At 31.7% G+C, this 26,104-nt stretch overlaps 1 protein-coding gene across 2 annotated transcripts in view; it reads right to left on the bottom strand.

The window, feature by feature from the left end:
- LOC145328692 (inter-alpha-trypsin inhibitor heavy chain H4-like) overlaps positions 1-19,295 on the bottom strand; it is a 77,153-nt gene extending 57,858 nt beyond the window's left edge. The window contains exons 1-4 of one of the 2 annotated variants that reach the window (XM_080172487.1): positions 19,145-19,295; positions 15,961-16,017; positions 9,914-9,985; positions 8,282-8,329 (exon numbers count right to left, since the gene is read on the bottom strand). In XM_080172487.1, the coding sequence (XP_080028613.1) occupies positions 8,282-8,329; positions 9,914-9,985; positions 15,961-16,017; positions 19,145-19,248 (281 nt within the window). In that variant the 5' untranslated portion in view covers positions 19,249-19,295. The remainder of the gene's footprint in view (positions 1-8,281; positions 8,330-9,913; positions 9,986-15,960; positions 16,018-19,144) is intronic. The other variant, XM_080172486.1, reaches the window with a different exon arrangement.
- Positions 19,296-26,104: the final 6,809 nt, after the last annotated feature.

Raw genomic sequence — 26,104 nt, 5'->3', positions numbered from 1 at the left:
AAGGGGCTATTTTGTACTTTGGTTGTATACAATTATAATTAGCGTTTCTGATAATGTATAGAATCATAGATAGATGTATCAGAAGTGATAAAGCACTATTATTCAAATTCAATAAAAGATGTATAAATCTTTTATCATCTAAAATGGCCTAGCCTTTGAGTCGAGATAATTAATATATCTTTTAACAGTATCTTCAACAAGAACAAATAGTCCTTAGGTGGCATAATAACAATAAAGCACCAAAAATCGAAAAATAACTTCATTTATACTAGCGCGCTGCAGTGGTTAGCCCCTAGAGGCCTATGTGGGACCTTGAGGGGTGAGATTTCGATCTAAGTTTAAATTGTTGTTTTAAAAAGAAAAATTTCAAACAAAATATTTTTCTAAGGGCGATTTCATTTGGGAGGATGGTGGTACCCTCCCCCAAAATAGTTATAAACCTTTCCAGGGCATATTAGAAGCTATCCTTTAAAAGGACTCTCCACAGAAAAATCAACTTTGGATTTTTGAAAATCTAACCTGAAACTATTATTCTCTGTTCAATTTTAGGCATTTTTTGTTTTTGTGGCATCGCGATCGAAGCCCTTTGAAAATTTTGTCCGCCGCCTATTTGTACTGCCGCTATAACAATATATACTACACTTTCCTCCACTCAATATATGTTTGCCGCTAAAGAACATTTGCTCCATTGCAACCGGCCGCTCTACGATTTATCCTCTTCCTTGACTGGACAATCCTGCCGCCTCCATTTTGTGTTCGCCTCCGCCAAATATAACCATCTTTTGCCGCAGTTGCCGCATTCATCGCCCTTCTCCGCCGCTACTCCGCTATACATTGCGTACGTCGTTATACACAACACCCCCAGCCTCCATTTAATTTCTGAACAAGGGAGAGGGGAGCATGTATTAAAAAGCGATGAACAGCGGAGTAGCGGCGGAGAAGGGCGATGAATGCGGCAACGGCGGCAAAAATAGAAGCTAAAAATCACTAAAGCAGCACAAATTAAATGGCGGGAGGATTCACTTAAAGGAGGTAAAAAATTTCAAAGGGCTTCGATCGCGATGCCACAAAAACAAAAAATGCCTAAAATTGAACAGAGAATAATAATATCAGGTTAGATTTTCAAAAATCCAAAGTTGATTTTTCTGTGGAGAGTCCTTTTAAAGGAGAACCACATCGGTTCAGTGGTTAGTGAGATCCTTCGGTAAACACAGACAGACAGAAATCATGTTATTTTATTATATGGATTTTAGGCAGGTATAGTTAATAAATCTTAGAAAATAAAATTTTCGTTAAATTACTGATTTAAATTTTCAAATTTAATAATTAATTTATTAACTTTGATACGTTGTATGACTAACGGACATTCCTTAGTTATATAATAGCTTCGCTTTTTAAACGTGCCTTTATGTCTGCATGTTTGTTTGTCTGTCTGTTAATCTGTCAGTATGTTTGTGAATAGAAAGAGATATAAGAATTGATGTTTACAAAAAGCAGATTTTCTGCCAGACAAAAAACCCACATAAAGAATATAAAAAGATACAGCTTCATTTAGAATTAACAAACAAAGTGGCGTATCTGGAAAATAGAATACGGGGGGATAGGGTAGGGAGAAATTTTCACTCAAGTGTTTATTAAAGCACAGATCACAGTAGTTTTTTTAAAAGTTAGGTTAGGTAAGTTATATATGGTACTTAAAAGACCCAGGCACCGCAGGTATCGACGGATCAGTGTTAGGGATATGAAAAAACACTTTCTTTGTTTATATTCAATTCTAAAATAAGTTGAGGGGGGTTAGTGCTCTATGTTAACTATCTATGTATCTGTCTTTTAAGATCTTCTGTCTACACAAATGGTACTAGGCATTGGCCAAGATTTATGTTTTTAAATAGGGGGGTGTGTCAACTCAATTGAAAGAATATACTCTTTATACGACACTAAGATAAATAAGACAGCATGTGCGATTCTATTTTGTAAAATTAAATCAACAAATGATAATTATTTGTTTTCAACTAATTATTTTTCGAACAATTAAAAAATATTATTTGAGATTTGAGGCAATTAAAAAAATCCAAAACACAACAGTGTGTTTAAAACTTTGCAGGTAATGGCAAACAAATCATTAATATTGCCCATAAACACGAAACACTGAAACAGCGGCAGTCCTGAAGCCAGACATACAGAAATATACTAGTTATAAAGTAGCTACGGTACATAAAGTGAACTATCAGTTATTTATCGCATCGTATTATAAACAGCTTTTCACTGTTATCAAAATGAAAAATTATAACATTAAAACCAGTTTTGAAGGTCCCAATATGCCGAAGGCGCTAACAAAACTAAATATTAGATTTAATATTATCATTTTTATTTTAATATTCGTAGAAAAACTGGATATAATACGGTACGATACATGATTTTTCAGGTATTACTTAAAGCCGGTTCTAATCCAGTGGATATTACTAAGTTACGAAGCCTTACTGGAAAAAGAGTCACATTCCGAAAAGAAAGATATTCTTGTAGCTGACTATTTACAAATAAACAAGCTTGCAGATAGCAAGCACTGTTTCAGGGAAGGAGAGAACAATTGCAGAATAATAAACAATAAATCGGTGCTTTTCCTTTAAGTGTCTGACGAGCACTCCCCACCTTGTTTTTAAATAATTTTTTTAAAAAGTGGGTGGATAGTTTTTCATATGCCTAACCCAAGTGGGTTCACTAACCCTCCAACTCTATACCTGTGGTGACCTAATGGGGCTGCCTAGAACCCAAAATAACCTAACATAACCTGACCTAAAGTAATATACAATCAAACTAAAAACTACCCTTTCCCCATATTTTCAATTTTTACAAACAAAAATCAATATGGCACTTTATCGGAAAAGTAAAAACTCCCAAAAAATACCTCTCATTGCCCCAATACTAAATTACAAATAAGAAGCAAAATTACAGTTGGAAATTGAGGATAACATGTTTTATAATCTGTTGTTTTATCCCTGTATTCTTGGTAAGATAGAAACTACAAGTTAATTGTCCAAAATACATTTCATAATGTTCTGAAAATGTGATTCATATAGTAAATATTATGTAGATTAGAAACACAATAGAATATAGTTTAATAGCCAATGTAATTTACCAACCAATAAAAATTGTCTACAGTCCTCAAAATTGTAAGGCAATCGAATAAGAAAACGTTATAATAAAACTTTGTGGATACAAAAATAAAAATATCTTTGAGAATGCCTTCTTGCAAAATATCTTCTAGAATCTAAGATATTATCTAGTCTCTGAAAAATTGCAACTAGCAATTGAAGATGTTTACTGAGTAAATGCTAAGAGCTTTTCATGGATGCAAGGGGTATGTCAAAGACTTAAAATTTACGTTATATACAAAAATATATTATTGCGAAAACCACCTACTGGCTAATATGAAAATAGCCTAAATCCAACCCGGTACCTATGTCAAGCTTGCTAAAAAAAGGAGAACTCAATCAGTTCAGAGATAATCTTGGGCTTCAGAATAATATACCTTACTACTTTATATCTTATTTTTTATATATCAAACCATTCTTCTGAATGACATCATGATAATTGACGGATTTCTATACAAGCCAAAAGTTACTCATTGACAAGTTTAGAATAATTGCACAAAATTCGTAAATAAGCCTTTTTTCTTTTCTTTTTTCATCTTAAATTTATCTTTTTATTATGAGATGATCTAAATAGCCCCTCCTAATGTGTATGTTGTTTCTGACACTGATAGAGCAGAAACTCGAACCTATCACCTTTGCACCTAGATTATACCCAATCGCGTAAAAATAACCGACAGTCAAACCAACTAGAAACACACAATAAAACTGTTCCTTTACCCTTTAAAGTCTTTGAGAGATAAATTATTTTTGGCGTGTCGACTTTATAAAAATAAATATATGTTGATAATGCACTTTATATTACTAAAACATCAAGAATAAAAGCAGAGATAAGGTTTTCAGTTCTGAATCTGAAAAAAAAACAGATCAAAATTTAAAAAAAAACTCAACTTAAAAATTTTCAGCATTGTTACTAAACCGAATAATATACGATGGATTTGAACTAGCCTATCAGCAGAGTTAGGGGATTACAATTATGAAAACTTTTATCTCAAAAATGGTCTAAAATATAACGAAAAATTTACGTTAAAAACTTAATCTGAAATATGATGAAACAAAGAAAATACTAAAATAAAAATGCTCTCGCTCCAGCCATTTTTCCCCATTCCCTCCTCTCCTAAGGGATAAACAAACTGACCAACAAATGACTTGGGAAATAGAAAAATAAATTGACGACAATTTTCCCCTGTCATAATATCCAAGTATTTGCTACATCCATTACCTAGATACTTTATCATTAAAATTAAATTAATTCAATTCCTACTTACATTTGTTAATTTTTGATAGTTTAAAAATAGGTTACCTAACTTTGACAGAAAGTGTGTGTTTTGGTAATAATTTGCAACAACCGCATTTGCGTTCTAGAACATTTTTACATTTAAAAATATTTACCGAAAATCAGAGAGTTAAGGAAAAGTAAATCATTCTTATGCAATTTATTTTTCTTATTTAGCTACTTTAAATTTCAGAAAACGGCAAAGAATATTTCCAAAGCCAATTTGAAAAAAGGAAGGAATAGTACATTGGACTGTATTTATCCTAGTACCCAAAGTTTTACAAACAAATTCACTCATTATCTGGCATAAAAACTTATGGTAAGGTAAATAGAAGAGGTAAATCAGTTATCAAAAATGGGAAGGAAGAAAATAAATTTTTCTGTTTATCCCTCAAGATCCCTTTTTAAACCCAGGAATTTAAAAGGATAAGAAAATGGCCGATGAATTGATATACAACCCCTATGATAATACACAAAATTACCCCTTTTGTAGATTACAATTATTGGTTGAAATGTGTGGACACTCAACCTAATAAACCAACCAATAAGATTCCATAAAAGTCTTCAAAGTTTTTAAGCCAACGAATGAAAAAACATTATTATTTAACTTTGGGAACCAGGGGCGTCCAAGCTTTTTTTTTTGGGGGGGGGGATAAAATTTCTTTAAGGGGGGGGGGGATAAAAGTGCCGCAAATTTTTTTACCCCGGGGGTAAAATTTGCTTTAGGGGGGGGGGGTAATTACCCTTCCTGAAATCTGTTGGTAGGGGTAAATTTTGTTTACCCCCCCAAAATTTACCCTCGGGGTAAAATTTTTTTTGGGGGGGGGTAATTTAAATTTTATTAAATATTTAGTATTAAAAATTTTTTTTGTTAAAGATTTTTTATTTTGGGGGGTTATTTAACCCCCCCAAAATTGTTTGGGGTGGGTAAATACCCCATCCTAGATGGTTAGGGGTGCCTACGGCACCCCCAGGGTAGGGGTAAATTTTAAATGGGGGAGGGGGGGGGGTAATCCCCACTTTACCCCCTCCCCCTTGGACGTCTTTGTTGGGAACTAGTATAATAAACAGCTCAATGTCCCCACCCTCCCTGGTTTAAACCACATTTACCTATAACCTTATCTCTTATGTAAATGTGTTTGTGAACATGGACCACTGCACATGCAAATAAATTTGCCAAAAATATTTGCAATTTTCTAGAAGGACAGGGATTGGGATTATGAAAAAAATGTGCCAAATAGCATTCACACTGGGAAGGGGCGAACAATGGACTGTAAATTATTCTGGTACCCAAAGTTTTTAAAGTACGTTTTCTCTTTTGATAGTATAAAACTTTGGTTACTTTTCAAAATCATTGATTCGTTTTACATTACAAAAATGTAAAAAAATTTACACCAATAATTTTTAACATATTCTTACATGGAGTTGTTCATTATGTCAATAAAAAATCCCTTTTTTGTGTTAAAAAGTATTTTGATTGCAGCCGAGAAAATCAAGCTTATCTTATAGAAAGGCAAAATGGTGGCAAATGTTAATTTTCTTTTGATTTCTTTTATTTTTAAAAGAATATGTCAAATTATCTATTTATCGTATAAAAGCAGATACATTTGAGTGCTAAAATGAGACTTTCTAAATTTGTCAAAAGACATGATAAAGTGTTATTTAAGGACAGGTGTCCTATCTATAAATCCATAGATTGTTTATTCTTGAAAGCATCTAAGATTTGGTCTAAATATTATATTTCTATTCAAAACAAAGATATTATAAGTAGCGAAGCTCATAATTTTCACTCAATTCTCTTAAATAACGACTCAATTGACAGAGAGCAGACAAAATAAGTTATCAAGTAGATGTTCATAAGGAAAATTCAGCCATACTAAAGTAACAGGATGTCTGTGTGTTTGTGTGTCTGTGTGTTTGTGTGTTTGTGTGTTTGTACCGAAGGATCTCGCTAAAGGGTTCTCCTTAACAGGGTAGCTTCTCATAGGTCCCGGGAAGGTTTATAACTATTTTCTTGGGGGGTGGGACACCCCCAACCCCCCAAAAAAATTAAAAAATCTCCCCCCAAAAAAAATTTTTTTTTTAATTTTTTTAACTAAAATTAAAAATGAGGGGGGGGGGCACCCCCCCCCAAAAAAAAAAAAATTTCGCCCCCCCAAAAAATTTTTTTTACTTTTTCTTTTAAAATCTAAAATAAGAAATTTAATTATTAAATTTGACTCTCTCCTCAAGTCCCCCTAGAGGCCTCTAGGGGCGTAGCCGCTAGTATAAGAGAAAGTAGTACGATGTCTATATCTCCCTCTAAACCTAAAGATCTAGGTAACCGCTGAACCCATAAGATTGTGCTTCTTAGGGAATATACCAATTGGTACCTCCCAAGAAATTTATCAAATTTTTTTTGTTTATTTAAAGAACAATTTTACTGCTAGACTTTACTCTTAACTTTTACATAACCCATAAAAACATATTTAAATTTAGAATTTTACAATTTTTGCAAGTTGAAAACAAACAAGAGAAATAAAAGTCAAGTCTGACCTAGAATCCTAATCTTTGGGTGCATTTCAGTTGCAAAAATTTTCGTGCATAGCATTTCTAAAAGATATATTTTACGAAAATTGACGATACTTTTTAGGTATTTTGTTTTTGACTATTAATACTCGAAGTATTAATTTTTCTTATTTCTCTTCATCCATCAATGTATTCTTTTCTCTCCCTTCCTCTTCTCTCTGTGTGTGTGTGTGTGTGTGTCTTCCTCTCTCTATCTTTTATAAACTGATTCTTTTTCAATGTAACTCTTCCTATTAGAACTCTTTTGTAATTAATTCTAAAAAATATATTGAATTGTAAGTTTATAATGCATGTGTGAGTCCTTGTTTGAATAATCAGGGATTTTAAGAGGTTCGTCCCTAAAATTTCTTTTCTTTAAAGTTTGGTCGCTTTTAGATTGAAACCAACCAATCAAAATTCATTAAAAGAATCAATAGTTTTTGAGCCAAAGAATAAGATAACTTGGTGGTTATGAAGCCAGTGTGTCCTCCCTCCCTGACCCTAGCCAACTTTAGATAAATACAAGAGCATTCCAAAAATAGAGGGAGAATGGGATAGAGATAGAAAGGGAGAAAGAGAAATCTCGAATTTAGATTTATAACAAGCCACTTTAGAATTTGGTTTGATATGCAATTTAATCTGATGCTGGTTTTACAACATTTAAAGGAAAGGGTCGTGTATTCAAACAATCCATATATTATTAATTGGATGTTGCACCAGATTTTTATGTACTCTAAGACGGTGATACTCGCAGCTGGCTAAAATAACGTTTCCCCCGCAATCTCCACCTTAGCCCCTCCCATTCTACTGGATGAACAAACTGACCAATAGTAAGTTCCATATTAGCAAAATAAATTGCGATAAATAACTATTATAAAAACCAATCGCTTTACAGACAAACAGACGGTTAAATCAACGGGCAAAATTAAGTACAGAGATGCTTTGTAAGTGATAATGAATTAAATGGATCAATAAGCAATAAACTGTAATAATTATTGCATAAACAAAACAAAAAAATCATAAGGAAAAGAAAAGGTGTGAATCATTTTTTTAAGTGCATTTTTAATGCAATTACATAACTATTTAGTTCATAATAAGCATGAATTTGTAACCATTATATTAATCTTTTCATCTCATCATGGCACTTACATTATTGATATGACATATGTTTGGCTTTTAAATTAAAAAAGCTTGGTACTTGGGAAAATGTTAGTAAATGAATAGGGAATGATAAATTAAAAGATGGGTGGAAAAAAGGGGGGAGAGCTTATTAATTAATGGTAACTTAAAATAAAGGGAATAGATTTACCTGCTTCTAATTTCTCCTTTTATATTGATAGCATGAGCCAATCGCCTGGATTTATTATCATAAATACTTCTCTTTTTAAAAATATATTTATTCGACAATTTTTTTTGTGATGTTTAAGAACAGAATCTGAATAGTAGTATAATGATGTAGGAATCATTATGAAATTTCCAAATCTTGTTTATTTTTTGGAAGATTTTTATTTTTTTCCGATGCGAATTTTTTAGTAACTCTTTGAAGCTTCACTATAAATTAGGACCTTATCGGTCCAGCGGTTAGTGATATCCTTCGAGACAAAATGATGCATAGACATCCTGTTATTTTTAAATAAGGCTAGGGACTGACGGTTATTACATGATATTTAGAGTTGCTACGCACCTAGCAATCAATCTTTCCTAAATTGAAAATTAGCTATTACATCAAACATGCACTTTTAAGGAATAAGCACAATTATGAATAACTAATTTTTCTAAATTGGTCTTCGGATAAAAATAAGTTTATATTTGATTTAGGGAGTGTTATGGCATTAGCAGCGAAGCTTCTCTGTAAATTGTAAATTCCTTCCTGTAACAAAAATAAAAATAAAAAGAAAATGGGGAAAAAAATTATTGGCGTTTTTTAAATGGCAAATTGTAATTGTAATCTATAATATAATCTTGTAATAAGCTCTTATGTTTGCACGATAAAAGATGGACGGTAGAAAAAAAATAATTTTTCACGGTGACAATCATAATTATATTATCAATAGATTGCGTGATTAATGGGTCTTTGAAGATCAACCAATGTGTCGGGAATATTAACACACCCAAGTAGCAAAAACAATATGCTAGCAGACGAAAAAGGTCCTTGGAAAAGGGGAAAGGTAGTCATCTGTATATACATCTATACTATAGATCTAATTCTTTGTTAACTAAAAAAAATCTTCAAAGAATAGTTTTTTTTAAATGCAAAAAAGTCTCAAATTTTTCTGCTAATTATTTTTAAGAATGGGTGATTAACTAGTCTTTTAAAGATGGTCCTAACAAAAATAATAAATTTAAATTTCACTAGAATTAATCCATTTCAAGTCAGCTATGGTAATGTTATTAAACTTTACCATATGAACTCTGGAACCTGAGTTTTAACCTGCAATTTTGCAATTTTTGGAAACATGACACTAAATTATTTACACTCCGACAATTTAAATATTTAAAGACAAAATTTTAGGCTTAATTCTAATACAAGTACAAATAAATTCAAAGAAAAAAAATTCGTCCTTAAGTTAAGTAACGTAGCAATAATAAGAAAACTGCATTTGACCAAAAAGAACAGTAAAGTTTTTATGCATATTAGCTATCTAAAATATAGGTAAAACACATTTTAACCCGCGACCGAGGATCAACACGTTGCGCTTTTGAGATAGGTTTGAATCTCGGCCCGACACCACGTCATAACAAAAGACGTTAAAATGGTTCCTTTTCCAGCTATGTCAGGTGCGCGGGTTAAATAGTTGAGTAGTGGGAATGCCTTGGCCCATAAACAGACGGATGATGTTCAGGATTCTCTATAAGATAACATTAAAATCGAAGGGGAATCAGGCCCTTACGAGATAAGGTAAAAATGCACATTTAGATGGAAGTATTAAAAATTTTCCTGTATTTTCTTTTGTGATCATTTGCGCCATTTTTGTTATCATTCTTTGGACGTGGCTCAACTTTTCTCTTTATCCTAAAATAAAAAAAAACATTATTATTTGACTGAAAGAACCAAATATGACAAAGTAATTGCTTTGCAAAATAACATTGAACAACCAGAATTTTGTAAAAAATCTTATAAATTAAAAAAATCCAATGCAAGCCAAGAATTACAACCTAACCTCACATGGAAATATGCTCCCATATGGTTTAGTCACAAACAGATAGGATATTTTTTCAAAACAAACTCAAAACAACATAAAAATTCACGTTTTAACCCCTTCTTACATTATGGCTATTAAAATAGCCAGTGTTGAAGGAAAATTTTCCTTATACAAATATGTACACTAAACATTATATATTTCCTGTTTTAAAACAATCTAACTATTGGCTTATGTGTTAATTACTTATATGCTTACTCACAGCTGTCTAGGGGAATATTAGACAGTAAAACATGTGCTCTGAACAAGACAAGGTATAAAATTGTGATTTTACTTAACTTGAAAAAAATGCTTAAAAAAGTGATAAAAATACATAATAGTGAATTGTTAATACAATAAACATAATCATAACTAAATGCTTTTTATGTGTATAGATTCGTTTTTTTTATACAGTGAATACTTTTTTAGTTTTATCTAATCAAACACAAATTTTCACAAAAATAGCCATTAATGGAGAACACACTTTTTCCCTTACCACTTTATTAGCCACTTATGTAAATACTGTTAGGGAATTTTCAGTAATTGATAATGCATTTTTATTCTGTTTTCACTTTTTTCAAAAAAATCCAAGACCTGTGAATTGGCAATTGCCTCTAATATATGTATAAAGCTTAAAAAAACATATTCATGTAATAAAAAGTATGATTTTAAAAAAAAGTTAAAAATTAAGTTTTTTGTGATTTGACCAACTTTTTTCAAATGGGAAAAAACCGGTCAAAAAATTGTCTGATCTGCATGCGTCTAGTACTGTTAGAAAGCTTATGACCTAAGCTTTCCATTTATAGTTTAAAATATTGATAAAAATTATTTTAAGGGGGTGAAGCATCCCCCCAAAGTCAAATGACCAGAGTGGGGTAATTTCGGTCTATGCCACCCACCTCTCTTTAGACCAATTTTTGACCAACTTCTAGTTGCAAGATCTTAATGGGACCAAGACAGGCATCAACCTCAATGCCATAAGTGTAATTAGCAACGAAAATATTCTGTAAAAAAGTTATTAGAAGTATGTTTTTTTAGGAAGAAGAAAAAAATTGACCGGAATTCCCCCTATTAAGCATTTACATAAGTGGCTATTTTTTTGGCTAAAAAGTGATACCAAGAAGCATAGTTCTCCATATCGGCTATTAAAGTAGCCGGCTGGTTCTGGTTCCCTGGTTGAGGTAGGAAATTTTTAAAACCATTTTTGAAATGCTTGTGCCTTGTATGTTAAGTAGATCTTTTCATGAAAATATCCTTTTTCGAATTTCAATCTTCTGCTAACCTAAAAAGTTACTTTAGGGGCCTAGAAATATATGTACAAAATTTCAGCTCTCTATCTCTACTGGCGACCTAGCGCCAGGCATGTAAAATATCAACAGATAACGGTAGCACGGCGGTTTTAACAATATCTCAGTAATGTGCAGGTTTTTAGCTCTTCTGCATATTTCAATTTAAACACATAAGGCCAAAGATATTTTATCCAAAAAATCTTTTGTCAAAGTCTACTCTAGACCTAGCGCCAGTCAGTTTTCTAAAATCATGCATTTTATACCTGTGAAAAATGAAATGACCAGCGCTAGGTGTAGATCGTAGACTTTGACAAAAGATTTTTGGGATATCATATCTTAGGTCTTATGTGTTTAAGTTGAAATATGCAGAACACCTAAATTCACCTTCCAAGCCATTCTCTAAGCATTTAAATTTTTTTTTTGAAATAACGGGATTTCAAAACTGCCTTTTGTAAAGGCCTAAAAAATATCTTTTTTGTCCCTTTTTTCACTGTATATAGTTACAACTTATTAAGATATTATTCTCAGTTAAAAAAAATTGGCGCTTCCAGCACCAAAACCGGCAAAAACAGGCAGTTAAACTTCTAAACCCCTACTTAACCCCCTGACAGACCCCCCCTCTATCTCGGCTCCTTTTACAGATAGAGACATAACACTTTTTTCTGGTTGTTCATGTGTATTTTTAGAGAATTGCTTTTTCTAGTTATAGCGGTCAGACCGCTCCTTATTCGCTTTTTAGCGGCCAGTCGCTAAATATTAAAACAGCTGTAGAGCGGCCAATTTTAAAGCTAAGAAAACCAAATTTTATGACAAACTCTTAATTTTTTATAATAAAAAAATACCTTTTCTGACCATCGCCAAAAAACGACAAATAACGGAAACCGCCAATTTTGGCGGTAAAACGTCGGTTGGCGGCGCTAAATAATATTTTTATCTGTTTATAGTTACAACTTATTAAGATATTATTCTCAGTTAAAAAAAAATTGGCGCTTCCAGCACCCAAACCGGCAAAAACAGGCAGTTAAACTTCTGTATCCCTACATAACCCTATAACAGACCCCCCTCTATCTCGGCTCCTGTTACAGATAGAGACGTAAAACTTTTTTCTGTTGGTTCATTTGTATTTTTAGAGAAAATTACTTTTTCTAGTCATAGCGGTCAGACTGCTCCTTATCCCTTTTTAGCAGCCAGCTGCTAAATATTTAAAAAGCTGTAGAGCGGCCAATTTTTAAGCTAGGAAAACCAAATTTTATGACGAGCAATTATTTTTCATAACCAAAAAAATGCTTTTTCTGACCAACGCCAAAAGACGACAAATAACGGAAACCGCCAATTTCGGCGGTAAAACGGCGGTTGGCGGCGCTAGTTTTATCTGTTTATGATCACAATAAAGACTACATACAAAAATTGGCTGGTCTAGAGCTGTTTTAGAATTCCGCTACTGGCAGCTTAAAAACAGCAAAACTACAGGTAGGAAATAAAAAATCAGTTAAAAATCGGTCAAGGAATGGCCTTACTATTCACGGAAGTTTATTATTACTCATGAATTAATATATATTTATCAAAAAATTTAATTGATTTGAAGCTTACATGGACTGCCGCCACTGGCTGTGGTCAGCTGGAAACAACAGCTGATTTAAAAAAAAAAAATTAATATGTCATGTAGGCATGTAAGATAAGCTTAATTTTACAATTTTAAGTCTATGAGTAAAAAAATAAATACACTGGAGTCATTCAAAGTTATTTGAAGACTAGGAGGATTATATCCTGCTGGATCATACCTGAACACCTAATTTTCATCTTATTTTTTACTAAGGTTGATTAAATATTACAAAAGTAATTACAAGAGAGTTGTCCTTACTTCTGATCTTAGAGCTTTGTCTTTATGGATGTTGTCATCCTATTTTTTGTCTGTATTTAATCATTTATTAATGTTGTCATCATTGTCATATTATTTGATAAAAATATCAATGCTTTACAAATAAAATTTATAGAGAAGATCATCTTGATGTTTATAATAATTAGATTTGTATATTTTAATTTTGTTGTTAACCCTTTGTAGACAAATTGATAATATTTCTAAATGTTATTTTTTTTTAATTGTCTGCATCTGGCATCTGACTAAAATAAAAATCTATTACATTAGTTTAAACAATTAACTGTCTTGACCCTTTCCAGACCTTAATCAGCCAATTTTTGTATGTAGTCTTTTATTGTGATCATAAACAGATAAAAATATTAATTGGTGCCACCAACCGCCATTTTACCGCGGAAATTGGCGGTTTCCGTTATTTGTCGTTTTTTGGCGATGGTCAGAAAAAGCATTTTTTTTTGTTATGAAAAATAATTGCTCGTCATAAAATTTGGTTTTCATAGCTTTAAAATTGGCCGCTCTACAGTTTTTTTAATATTTAGCGGCTGGCTGCTAAAAAGCGGATAAGGAGCAGTCTGACCGCTATGACTAGAAAAAGTAATTTTCTCTAAAAATACACATGAACCAACAGAAAAAAGTTTTACGTCTCTATCTGTAACAGGAGCCAAGATAGAGGGGGGTCTGTTATGGGGTTAAGTAGGGATACAGAAGTTTAACTGCCTGTTTTTGCCGGTTTGGGTGCTGGAAGCGCCAATTTTTTTAAACTGAGAATAATATCTTAATAAGTTGTAACTATAAACAGATAAAAATATTATTTAGCGCCGCCAACCGCCGTTTTACCGCCAAAATTGGTGGTTTCCGTTATTTGTCGTTTTTTGGCGATGGTCAAAAAGTTTTGTTTTTATTATAAAAAATAATAGTTTGTCATAAAATTTGGTTTTCTTAGCTTTAAAATTGGCCGTTTTACCGCCAAAATTGGCGGTTTCCGTTATTTGTCGTTTTTTTCGGCGATGGTCAAAAAAGGTATTTTTTTATTATAAAAAATAATAGTTTGTCATAAAATTTGGTTTTCTTAGCTTTAGAATTGGCCACTCTACAGCTGTTTTAATATTTAGCGGCTGGACGCTAAAAAGCGGATAAAGAGCGGTCTGACCGCTATGACTAGAAAAAGTAATTCTCTAAAAATACACATGAACAACCAGAAAAAAGTTTTACGTCTCTATCTGTAACAGGACCCGAGATAGAGGGGGGGTCTGTCAGGGGGTTAAGTAGGGGTTCAGAAGTTTAACTGCCTGTTTTTGCCGGTTTGGGTGCTGGAAGCGCCAATTTTTTTTTAACTGAGAATAATATCTTAATAAGTTGTAACTATATACAGTGAAAAAAGGGACAAAAAAAGATATTTTTTAGGCCTTTACAAAAGGCAGTTTTGAAATCCCGTTATTTCAAAAAAAAAATTTAAATGCTTAGAGAATGGCTTGGAAGGTGAATTTAGGTGTTCTGCATATTTCAACTTAAACACATAAGGCCTAAGATATGATATCCCAAAAATCTTTTGTCAAAGTCTACTCTACACCTAGCGCTGGTCATTTCATTTTTCACAGGTATAAAATGCATGATTTTAGAAAACTGACTGGCGCTAGGTCTAGAGTAGACTTTGACAAAAGATTTTTTGGATAAAATATCTTTGGCCTTATGTGTTTAAATTGAAATATGCAGAAGAGCTAAAAACCTGCACATTACTGAGATATTGTTAAAACCGCCGTGCTACCGTTATCTGTTGATATTTTACATGCCTGGCGCTAGGTCGCCAGTAGAGATAGAGAGCTGAAATTTTGTACATATATTTCTAGGCCCCTAAGGTAACTTTTTAGGTTAGCAGAAGATTGAAATTCGAAAAAGGGTATTTTCATGAAAAGATCTAATGTTAAGGCCCTAAAATATGCACAATGTATCTCAAAGCACAAAAAACTATGTAAGAAGGGGTTAAGAACTTAAGAAGAAAAAAATTACGATTTTAGATTCATAAAACAACATTTTCAATTATCTTTTATATGTTGTCGGCTGGATAGTCGAATGTTTGAACGTACGAAAATTCCTTTTTATAGAGTAGTCGTATTAATATCAAGGATGACAACATTCATCAGTAGCGAAGCTCTAAAATTATAAATGGATATCGGGAAAAAAATTACTATAGAGCAGTGACATACAATAATTATTAAACTTGATAAAATAGGAAATTCATAAAGCCTTTAAAATCACACAATTTTGAATCATGGAAACTTAAAAATCTAGGAATCGATATAGCACCCCAATTAATAAACAAATCTTAATAAAACTTGGTGAAAATATATTGAATGAAAAATACATTTATCTCGGAAAGTTTCAGCCTTCCATCTTGAATAGGAATTAAGAAAATCACAAAAACTTGATAATCTAGGAATCGATCTAGCACCCCAAGTAACAGACAGATGGACAAAACAATGTATAGATTAGATGGGCATATGTCAATGGATTCTTCACTAAAAATTATAGCTGTCTATCTTGAATAGTAGCCGAGAAAATCACATTTCCCCCAAAACGTCTCAGACATACATACAGACGGACATTTCAAATTATAGAGTAGCTGCGCTACTAAAATTGTATTTACCTCTGATGTATAGGGGTTTCTACTCCTCTGATTACAAGTCCAATATTTTCTAAACCTACATACACACATGAAACATTACTTTTATTTCATTTTAGAAGCAGGGATCAATAAGGATATGACAATGGTCAATAAGTTGATATACATTCCCAATGATGAATCACAAAATTATCCCTTTTGTAGAATAAAATTAGTAGGTTAAACGTCTGGTCATTTAACTTAGTGAACCAACCACTATAAAATGCAAGAAAAGTCCCAAAAGTTGATAAGCTAACGAAAAAGAAAAAGTGAATGTAAAACTTTAAAGACAAGTGCAATAAACACTGAAAGCTACTTTACTATCCTAAGATAAAAGTATCAGGTTGTGTGTGTGTTTGTACCATTATTGTAAGTCCAGGGAGGTTTTTTTTATTAGGGGGGCGATGCCTTCAAAAAGATTTTTTTTAAAACTAAGATTTAAAATGGAAGTTAGCCCACCCCCCGTACCCCTCCTTTCCTATCCTCCCTGTTAAGATTCTATCTATCTAAATTTGTGTAGAAAATAATTTGAAATGTTATTGACACCTTAGAAAGACTAAAAAGTATGAAACTAGGGGTAAAAAGAATGAATATATACATAGCAAGCAAATCTTAACTATAAACACATTCATGAAGTTTTAAATTCAATAGGACAACTTTAACAAATCAAAGTTTATTTTCTCCGTCCAACAGACAAACACTTATAAAAACTATAAAAGTTTTGCTTTTAAAATGTATGTGTATAAAAGCTTTGAAAGCAAATTGAATATTGAAATAATTGACACCTCGGAAATACGATACAGATATAAATATATATACTAAGTGGGGTTTATACAACAAAACTAAATTATAAGATGCTTTTCAATCTTTACTATCTATAATCCCATTGAAGGATCTCTACACTAGTTATCTCAGTCAAATACAGTTTAAAATTTAATTGTTGCCAAACAAGATGCTGCCGTAAATATAATCTATATTAATATTTACCAGTTTATGTTTGTTTGTTTATTAATTTAGGACATGTTACTTGTAGGTTTAGCGCTAAACCTACAAGTAACATGATCCAAATTCACTTTAGAAATAAGGAGGTGGTAGGTTTTGTGCTATGAGGGAAAGCACCCAATTGATTCTTAGCATTCTTCATTTTTACACAGGTCACTAGAAAGAATAACATTAACATTATAAGATGTTTTAATCAGAGAATTTTTTTGAGAAACCTAATCTTTTTGGGAATCGCTAAAACATTCTAGTGCTTGAAAAATACTTGAATGTTTTCTGTTTTTTGTAGAATACAATTAGTTGTTGAAACGTATGGATACTAAATCTAATGAACCAGTTAAATTAAAATTAACTAAAGGTCCCCAAAGTTGTTAAGCCAACGAATAAGAAAACTTTATTATAAAACTTTGGGGACTAGTGCAATAGACAGCCTAATGTCCCCTACCTCCCTGCGCTTTATCGCTAGAATTCAAGAAATGTAAGCAAGCACAGAATAACTTAATATTTATATTTTAAATATTTCAGGGCTCGGCAGCCGCACCTCCAGCTGCAAGTCTGTAACTGCAGATTCATCAATAGTTGCAGTTGAGATTATTTTCGGCTGCGTTTTAGATGCGGCCTTAAGCTGCGCGGCTTGAACTCTGGCTAAATAGAAAATTATGCCTGGCTTCTGTCAATAGTATCAGGGATCGAGGAGACATTGGGCTATTTTTTGCACTGGTATCAATAGTTTTACTATAGCGTTTTCTTAGTCGTTGGCTCAATAACATCGGGGATTATATTGAATTTTGACTGGTTGGTTCATTAAGTTGAATGTTCAAACGTTTCAACCACTAATTATAATCTACAAAAGAGGCAACTTAGTGTATCATCATTGGGGATGGATATAAATTTATCGGCGATTGTCTTATCCCTTAGATCCCTGCAATAGAATTCTTTTAGGGTACTTTAATAAATAATAAACTGCCTACTCTAAGTACATTAATCTATGAACCTATATAAATATTCTATGTAAGTATTTAGGATAATTAGTAAAATTTTGACACTAAAATTACTTGGGGATATAATTATGAAAAATATCTTAAATAATTAGTATGAAAATGTTAATTCATTAATTGAAATCAAATTAAATGATATTTATAACAAAAAATTTAAATTGATTATTTAGGTAGCACAGCAATAACAAAAAAACAGTTTAATGTAATACAGTAATTATTGGAAATATTGCAAGGCAACTTGGGAGGTGTGGACAAAACATAAATTATTTTAATATAATTCAATTTAAAGAGATAAGAAGGAAGCAGAATAATAGCTTAAAACTATTTAAAATATATTATAAGCATCCCGAGTCCTATTTAGATCTTACCTTAAAAGGAGAACTCGATCAGTTTAACACTTGTTGATATCTTAAGCCTCAGACAAATAAAGCCTTACTACGTTATAATAGCTTAAAACCATCCATTGACCTATGTGAAGCTTCCCTACAAGAGAGAACCTAATCAGTTCTGGAGTTGTCTAAATCATAAAATTCAGACAAAACAAGGATGACAACATCCATAAAAGCGAAGCTCTGAAACGGTAGAATAAACGAACATTTATACTTGTAGTGTGTCAGAACTGAAAAAAAGAACGTAATTATAAATTTCGAATCAAAATTTTAATTAAATTTGTTGAAAAACAGCTTAAATACAGGATAATGTTTTAGGACATACTTACGTTTTTAGTACTAGATTATAGAGATGCTTCGCTTACAATATTGTACTTTGTTGTCCTAGGAATCAGTATTCCAAAAATCAAATTAATCAGATGCTTTTATCACATACAAATTTGTTGTTAAAAAAGTTAAAATCAACATGTTTAAAATGGACGTACGGACATTCTGGTAACGATTATAGAGTTGCTACGCTTTCTAAATCGTACCTAACTACTACAGGAATCACCATGCAAAGTTTGAAATCGATAGGACAATTCTAACATGCCTAAATAAACGAAAAAAGCTATCCGTTACAGACGGACGGACGGACCGACCCTTATTATAGAAAAGCTTCGCTTTTAAAAACCTTATTACTCTTTACAATAGGATAGAAAAGGTCTTTTCAAGAGGTTCTAGTTATAGAGTAGCTGCGATACTGATAATTTCAACTAAAAAAACTTTAAAGTATGTTTCCCTGAATTAAAATTTGATAATTCTGGCTCCAGATGTCTATCCTCTGGCAACTGAACAACTCCAGGTACTACTGGCAACACACACAACAGAACAAAAATCCACAACATTTTTATTTTTCGTGGATTTTTTCTTGTTTTTCGTGAATTTTTTCTATGTTTTGAATTCAAACTTGCTGTGCACGCTAGGAATGCGATTATAAGAATTTTTATAGGGTTCAATTTCTGAATAGATATCTTAGTTTAGACTTTTATGTTGATTTTTCCTTAATTCAACTTACTATGATAAATATAAGAAAGTAATTTGATATGGAAAAACTATTTTGCCAATTTTATTTAATCATAATTGAGACAAATTATGTAATAATGGGAAAGATGTGCTAAAATTATTAACACCAAAAAATAATCTACATATAATACAAAGTCTGTCCGTCCCTTAAGATCTCGGTAACCACTGAACCAAACGGATTCCTCTCTTCAGGGAATATAACTACTGGTCCTGTGGTTGTTTAGTCTATGTTCTTGGGGCGTGAAACACCTCCAACCCCTCAAAATCGTGGTCCCGGGCTACAAATACTGGCATTAGTTTTATAATTTTTATTCTATTATTCTTGGAAAATTGTCTTCAAATGTATGCTATACATGATTTTTCAGTATTACTGAGAACCAGCGGATATTAATTAGTTTCGAAGCTATACTGGGAAAAGATTTGAATAGTTTAAAATAATTTGATTAAAATCTCATTCGTTCAATAAAATTAAATAAAATACCACCACTGCAATTATTCTTTTTTCAATTCTTCGCCCATTGTATGCTTAAATTGTTTGCTTCTTCCATTAATTATTTTTAGAATATAGCCCCAACTTGTTGGACAAAACAGTGCTTAACTTCTAAATGTCTTTCAAGCTACATTTACAAAATGTCTAAATTTTTTGACAGAATTTACTCGACTCTTTCTTAGATTTCTTTTTGCAAAACACAAAAACATAAGAGTACAGGGGTACTCTGAAAGTTAATGAATTTGTTTTCAAACAAAACAGGTTTTGATCCTAAAATTTTTAATTTAAAATCGACGGATAGCTACATATAATACGATGCAACAAATAACTATTTTTTGAATGTCACTGTGGCTTGTTCCAGCTGTAGGCATTAAAAAAATAGGCCGAATATTTTAGGAATTTAAATCCAGGATAACTTAAACATTTCTGGGATGTAAAAGAAAACAAATATCAGCATTTTTTATGCGTAATTCCCTTTTTATTTTCTCACAAAGTATAGCGCATCTACTCAACTGGGTAGAAATAAATTGGAAGTTAAGGAGAATATAAATTTTTATAAATGCCTAACCTAACCTAAATGATTTTTCTATCTCAACAATTTTGTTCTTACCTTGTTATTGCTGTGCTACTAGAACTAGTGGACATTTTGTCCTTGTCCATAAAAGGCTGTCTATTTATTAAGTCTACTATTTTTGTATATTTCGCTACATTTGGACGTAATCATACCTGAACTTTAATATACTTCCATGGTAGAGCGTCAAATAAAAAAAAATCTTCTAAGTATTTAAAATCGCAGTCCTTTCCTTTCGTTTTAACTTATAGTTTCTCATTATTATCTGAAATAAAATATACAAAAAATAATTCATACAAAAATGAAATGATTTCATAAGTAAGAATTTCTCTACCATATATGCTTTTGATAGCTTAATCATTAAAACCATACTAGGACTTGTGTGAAGCTTCCCTAAAAAGGACAAATTAAAGGGTCTTTTGTACAGTAAATCTTATGTGCTAACGCCTTCTGTTCAATCTGATTATCAAATCTTAAAGGGACTAACAAATATAAACCAGAGACTTTCAGTATGGGGGGGGGGAGGGGTATCCAACCACCTTAAAAAATTATGCCATGGGGAGTAGACATATAGGGGGATGCATCTAATCAATACCCTTTAATTTTGAAAATGAACACACTTCGATCCAAATGTCTGTTTTACACCTCCCTGAAGCTCAAAAGTCAAATATTAAAATTGAAATCTAAAATTTTGTTTTGTTTTGTTAAGAAATCTGGTGGCGTAATAAACGCTACACAAAACAAAAATAATGATGGCGATAATTTTTTTCTACAAGCATTTTTGCACGGAGAATGTGTTCTATAAAAACTAATATTCAGACACTAAAATAACAATGTTTTAGGAAGCATAGAACGCAGAAGAAAATTATAATTAATGAATTTTTAAGGAAATGAAGTAAGGCATAGTTTTTAACCCTTAAAGATCGGGCCCTCTAAGAGTTCTTAACTCGTTTTCACCCAAACTTCTAATTCAGCTAGAGAGTTGAAACTTGAAAATGTATGTACAGTTTACTCTAGTTTTATAGAAGTTAATATAGAATGGTTAACACAATATTTTGCTTCATAATTTTATTTTGCAACATTTATCATTTGGTCCTTTGCTTTGCTTACTTAGCGCTTTACCTTAACACAATGTACCCTTGTGGTAGATTGGCTTACTTAAAGCATAAGAAAAGTAGTTTTTACATTAAGGACGATCACTTCCTTGTTCTTAGAAAATTTTTACTCAATTATTTCTGTTTACTTTTGAGAACAAAACAGCCGCTAAAATCAGGAACATAGAAAATGTATTAGAAATCTAAATAATAGAGGAAAAATCAAAATATAGAATTAATGACATTGAAATAGGTATCTAGGTAAATGAAATTACGGGACAATGTTCTTTCGGATCCTGGAAAGAAAACGAAGTAGCGGGTTTCATCGTATTTTCACAGTAACTTTTAATGGGTTATAATTGGTTAGATTAGGTAAATGTGATTGCACCGCAGTGTTAGGAAAGAGGCCCCGCAGTGGCTACTTTCTTTCTATGGTCTGTTTTTTCTTTTCAATTAAAACCCCAAACCCTCTCAAAACACTACGCCTCCAACCCCTATAGAATCCCCTGTATCCATTATTTTGAAATAATGTGAGGGGGGTGGGGTATATTTTGAGTGTTAACTATAGGTGATGCAAGGTTAGGTTATATTGAGCACAGGGTAGCCCAATAGGGGTTTGACATAAAGAAGAAACTACACCTTCCCTAATTTACAATTAATTTTAAAATTAAGGGGGAGGGGGTGCTCTTTTATCAAGCTTTCCTTAACAATATTTACTTCTCTTCTTTTAGTTTTAAAGCTGTAGCATAACTTTACAGATGCAAATCATCATATATTGTAAAACAAAGGTGAAATTAGTTTTCAGTACAAATATCCCTTCCCATCTAAAAAGCTAAAAATGATACAGACGCTTTTCTGACCTCAAAAAATCATTTGTTGCGATTTTTATGCTTTTACAAACATTAACAAGTAGGATAATTTGCAAAGAAAATGTAAATAAAATACATTTACAATTTTGCTATAAATCAGTTATTGAAAACGGCTGAAAACTTTTTTAGTTTTATTGGGCATCCAAAAATAAGGGGAGGTTGTTTTCCTGTACCCAGTATAACCTAACCTAATCTGACCTAAGAATAAGATTATAAAAAATAGCAACCGAAACCCACGCCCCCCCCCCCACTTTTTTTTTTAAAATCGAAATAGGGGGGAATAGTTTTCTGTGTTCAACTAGGCTTTTTTAGGAAACCGTAAAAAAAGACAAAGTAAGCTAAAGAGCAGAACTCTACGTCGAAAATAACCCTATGATGCAAAAATTGACAGATTTTGAAAAATATTTCAACGCCTTGTCTATATTGTTCTTTTTACAGTAACAAATTAAATCTTTACCATCCTAACCCTTTTTAAAAGCGTAACTTTTCTATATTTGGAAAGCGTAGCCACTCTTTAATCGTTACCAGAAAGTTCGTACGTCCAGTTGCTTTTTAACCTGTCAACAACAAGTTTTATAATCTTTATAATCAAGTCCTACAAATATAAGTATGTCCTACACAGTATTCTGTATTTAAGCCTTTTTGCAACAAATTTCCTTACAATTTTGTTTAGACTTACACATTTTTATTCGGCTTTTCAGTTCTGACAATCTACAAGTGTTAATATTCGTTTGTCCTACCGTTTTAGAGCTTCGCTTTTATGAATGTTGTCACCCTTGTTTTATGAGTAATAAATGATACAAAATTCTTTAACAAGGACAAACAAGTCTTTAAAGTGGCCTAACAAAGTGGTGTTTTGTTATTCACTAGCGGCTACGCCCCCTAGAAGCCTCTAGGGGCACTTAAGTTAGGAGAGGGAAAAGTCGACCTTATCCCATTTTCAATTTGAGTTCCAAAAAAGTAAAAAAAAATATTTTTTAGGGGAGGGGGTTGAAGACATCCTCTTCAAAAGTAATTTAAAACCTTCCGATGACCTATAAGAAGCTCCACTGTAGAGGAGAACCATATCGGTTCAGCGGTTAGCGAGATCCTTCGGGACAGACAAAAAAAGCTTACTACTTTATATAATAGGATAATTATACAAAAAAATAAAGTTTAATGTTAAACTGTTTTTAACCTATTTTTAAAACGTATAAAAAAATATACTATGACACCAGTAAAATCAGACTGCAAAGCATAAATTTGAATTAAGTCCCCAATAAACTTTTTTTGGGGGGATTTAAATATTGATTTTTATTGTTGCCGTGGTCATTTTGAACAAAGCAAAAGGTCTTTTTTTTTATTTGGGTAAAATTGGTAGCTTTTAGAGTGTTTTGCTTCATAAATATTGTATTCTGGTATAGAGTAAAATGAGGCCTTATGATTTTACTATAAAAATTCACTAAAAAGTTAAATCTTTACAATATACCAATGAATTAACATTACCATGTTTGTGTTCGTTTACCTATTTTAAACACATAAAAATTGGCTGTAAAGGGTTAAATTTGATGACAAGATGACATGATGTCAACAAATGTTTATGCAATACAACAAAATTATTTTTGACACATATACAAATATGATATAAAATAAGATTATTCAAACTTATTTTTTAAAAATATTTTTAAAAAGTATGTATTTTTTACGTGTATAGTTTTCATTCTTTTCATTTTAATTAAATAAAAATTATTTAACTACATTGTAAATAAGTCACTTTGTGAAAACACTCTTTCGGAAATTATAAATAATTGAAATGAAACAAGAAATCTTATTGGTTTAACTTTAGCATTATGTGTTTTATTGTATTATGTTAAATTTTTACTGAAATTGATTGTTTTAGAAAAAAAATTATTTCCATCGAACAGAGTAGAGTTTTTTTATTATTGTATTGTTATAAACTGAATCATATAAAATTGTTCTGTAAGAAACAATTTAACCCCAAACTAAAAGTTGCTTTTGCTCCCGTCAAAATGATCACAGCAACATATAAATTTAATTTTTAAATCCCCCCAAAAAAGTTTATTGGGGACTTAATTCAAATTTGGGCTCTGCAGTCTGATTCTACTGGTGTCATAGTATATTTTTAATATATGATTAAAAAATAGGTTAAAAACAGTTTAAATGTCAAAAAGGCTTTATATATTACATATATTGAATATGTCATAAGAAAAAAATGGTATTAATGGTTTAAAGTTCATATTCATAATATTATTGTAAATTTTTGGTGCTGCGCTTTACATGGAAATTATTGACCTTGCTAAAATGATATTTAGCAAAACATTAAGAAAGAAATGGGTGTATGGTTTAATTTGAATATGTTTTTTCTTCAAAACTAGACAACAGAATAAATTACTAAGTCTACTACTTATGTGTTAATACGGTACTGCTATTTCTCATGTTGTTAAGACAAATTTACCACTTCTGTAGATTACAGTTATTGGTTAAAACGTTTGGACACTCAACTTAATTAACCAACCAATCAAAATTCAATAAAAGTCCCAAAATTTTTTAAGCCAACGAATAAGAAACGTCATAATAAAACTTTGGGGACTAGCGTAATGTAAAGCCCATTGTCTCCTCCCTCCCTGTTAAAACTCTACGTTTTTAGAATCTTAACTATCTGTTATTAATTTTCTTTTGTTACTTTGTAGGAACATTCAAAAAAATGTTTTAGTTGTGCTTCAAAAAGAAAATTGGCTGTAGCTAATAATAATAATTTTTTAATTAAAAAATGCAAAAAGCAGACCTTTATAATTATTTAGGACAAGATACGATACATCATAAAAGTAGATCACTAGTCTCCAAAGTTTGATAAATATGTTTTCTTATTCGTTGGCATAACAACGTTGGGTACTTTTATTGAATCAAGTTGAGTGTGCAAACGTGTCTACGACTATTGTAATCTACACAAAGGGTTATTTTGTGTATCATTATTTGGGATGTACATCAATTTATCGGCCATTGTCTTATCCCCTTAGAACCCTGACATAAGACATATTATTTCATTAACTCTCTCCACTTTATAAGCATGAAGGGTTAGGCAACCGCCAAACTATTATGCAGCTGAAAAGCGGCTGCGACTCGTTAAAAAAACTTTTATTGGGGTATGCGTGTCCCGACTACGAATTTTTTATTTACTTGATATTCGCGGGTTTCTTATTTAAAGCTTAATATAGCTTGAGGTTGGCTTATGTGACTTAACGTTTTACTTTGGCAGCTGCCAAACCTTGCTATAATATGAATGGTCAAAAACGTTTGAATGGGGTTATTTAATTCATTCATAAAGATTATAAAATTCCTTTCGTTAAATTTATTTTTGGAATAAACTTATAACTTATAACTTTTGATTAAATCCAACAGACATTCTATAAAGGCAAGCTTTACGACATTTAAAGTAGTTTAATCCATTGGTACGAAAGGGACAGTTTTATCGTTAATTAAGGCATAATGAATTCTTAAACATATATCACAATTTAGAAAGCTTAGCAACTCTATAATCGTTACTAAAAAAGTCCTTTTGACAATCCCCAAAATATATTCTATATTTTTGCTATGTTTATCTGTTTAGTTGTCCTATTACCATGATTCTATTGGTGATGCCTAGAACGATCAAGC

This window comes from Acartia tonsa, chromosome 9, assembly GCF_053477335.1.
Source record: "Acartia tonsa isolate MP-2025a chromosome 9, ASM5347733v1, whole genome shotgun sequence".
Classification (NCBI taxonomy): Eukaryota; Metazoa; Arthropoda; class Copepoda; order Calanoida; family Acartiidae; genus Acartia; species Acartia tonsa.
Note: the sequence above shows the minus strand (reverse complement) of the source record. Positions and strands in the feature narration are given on the sequence as shown.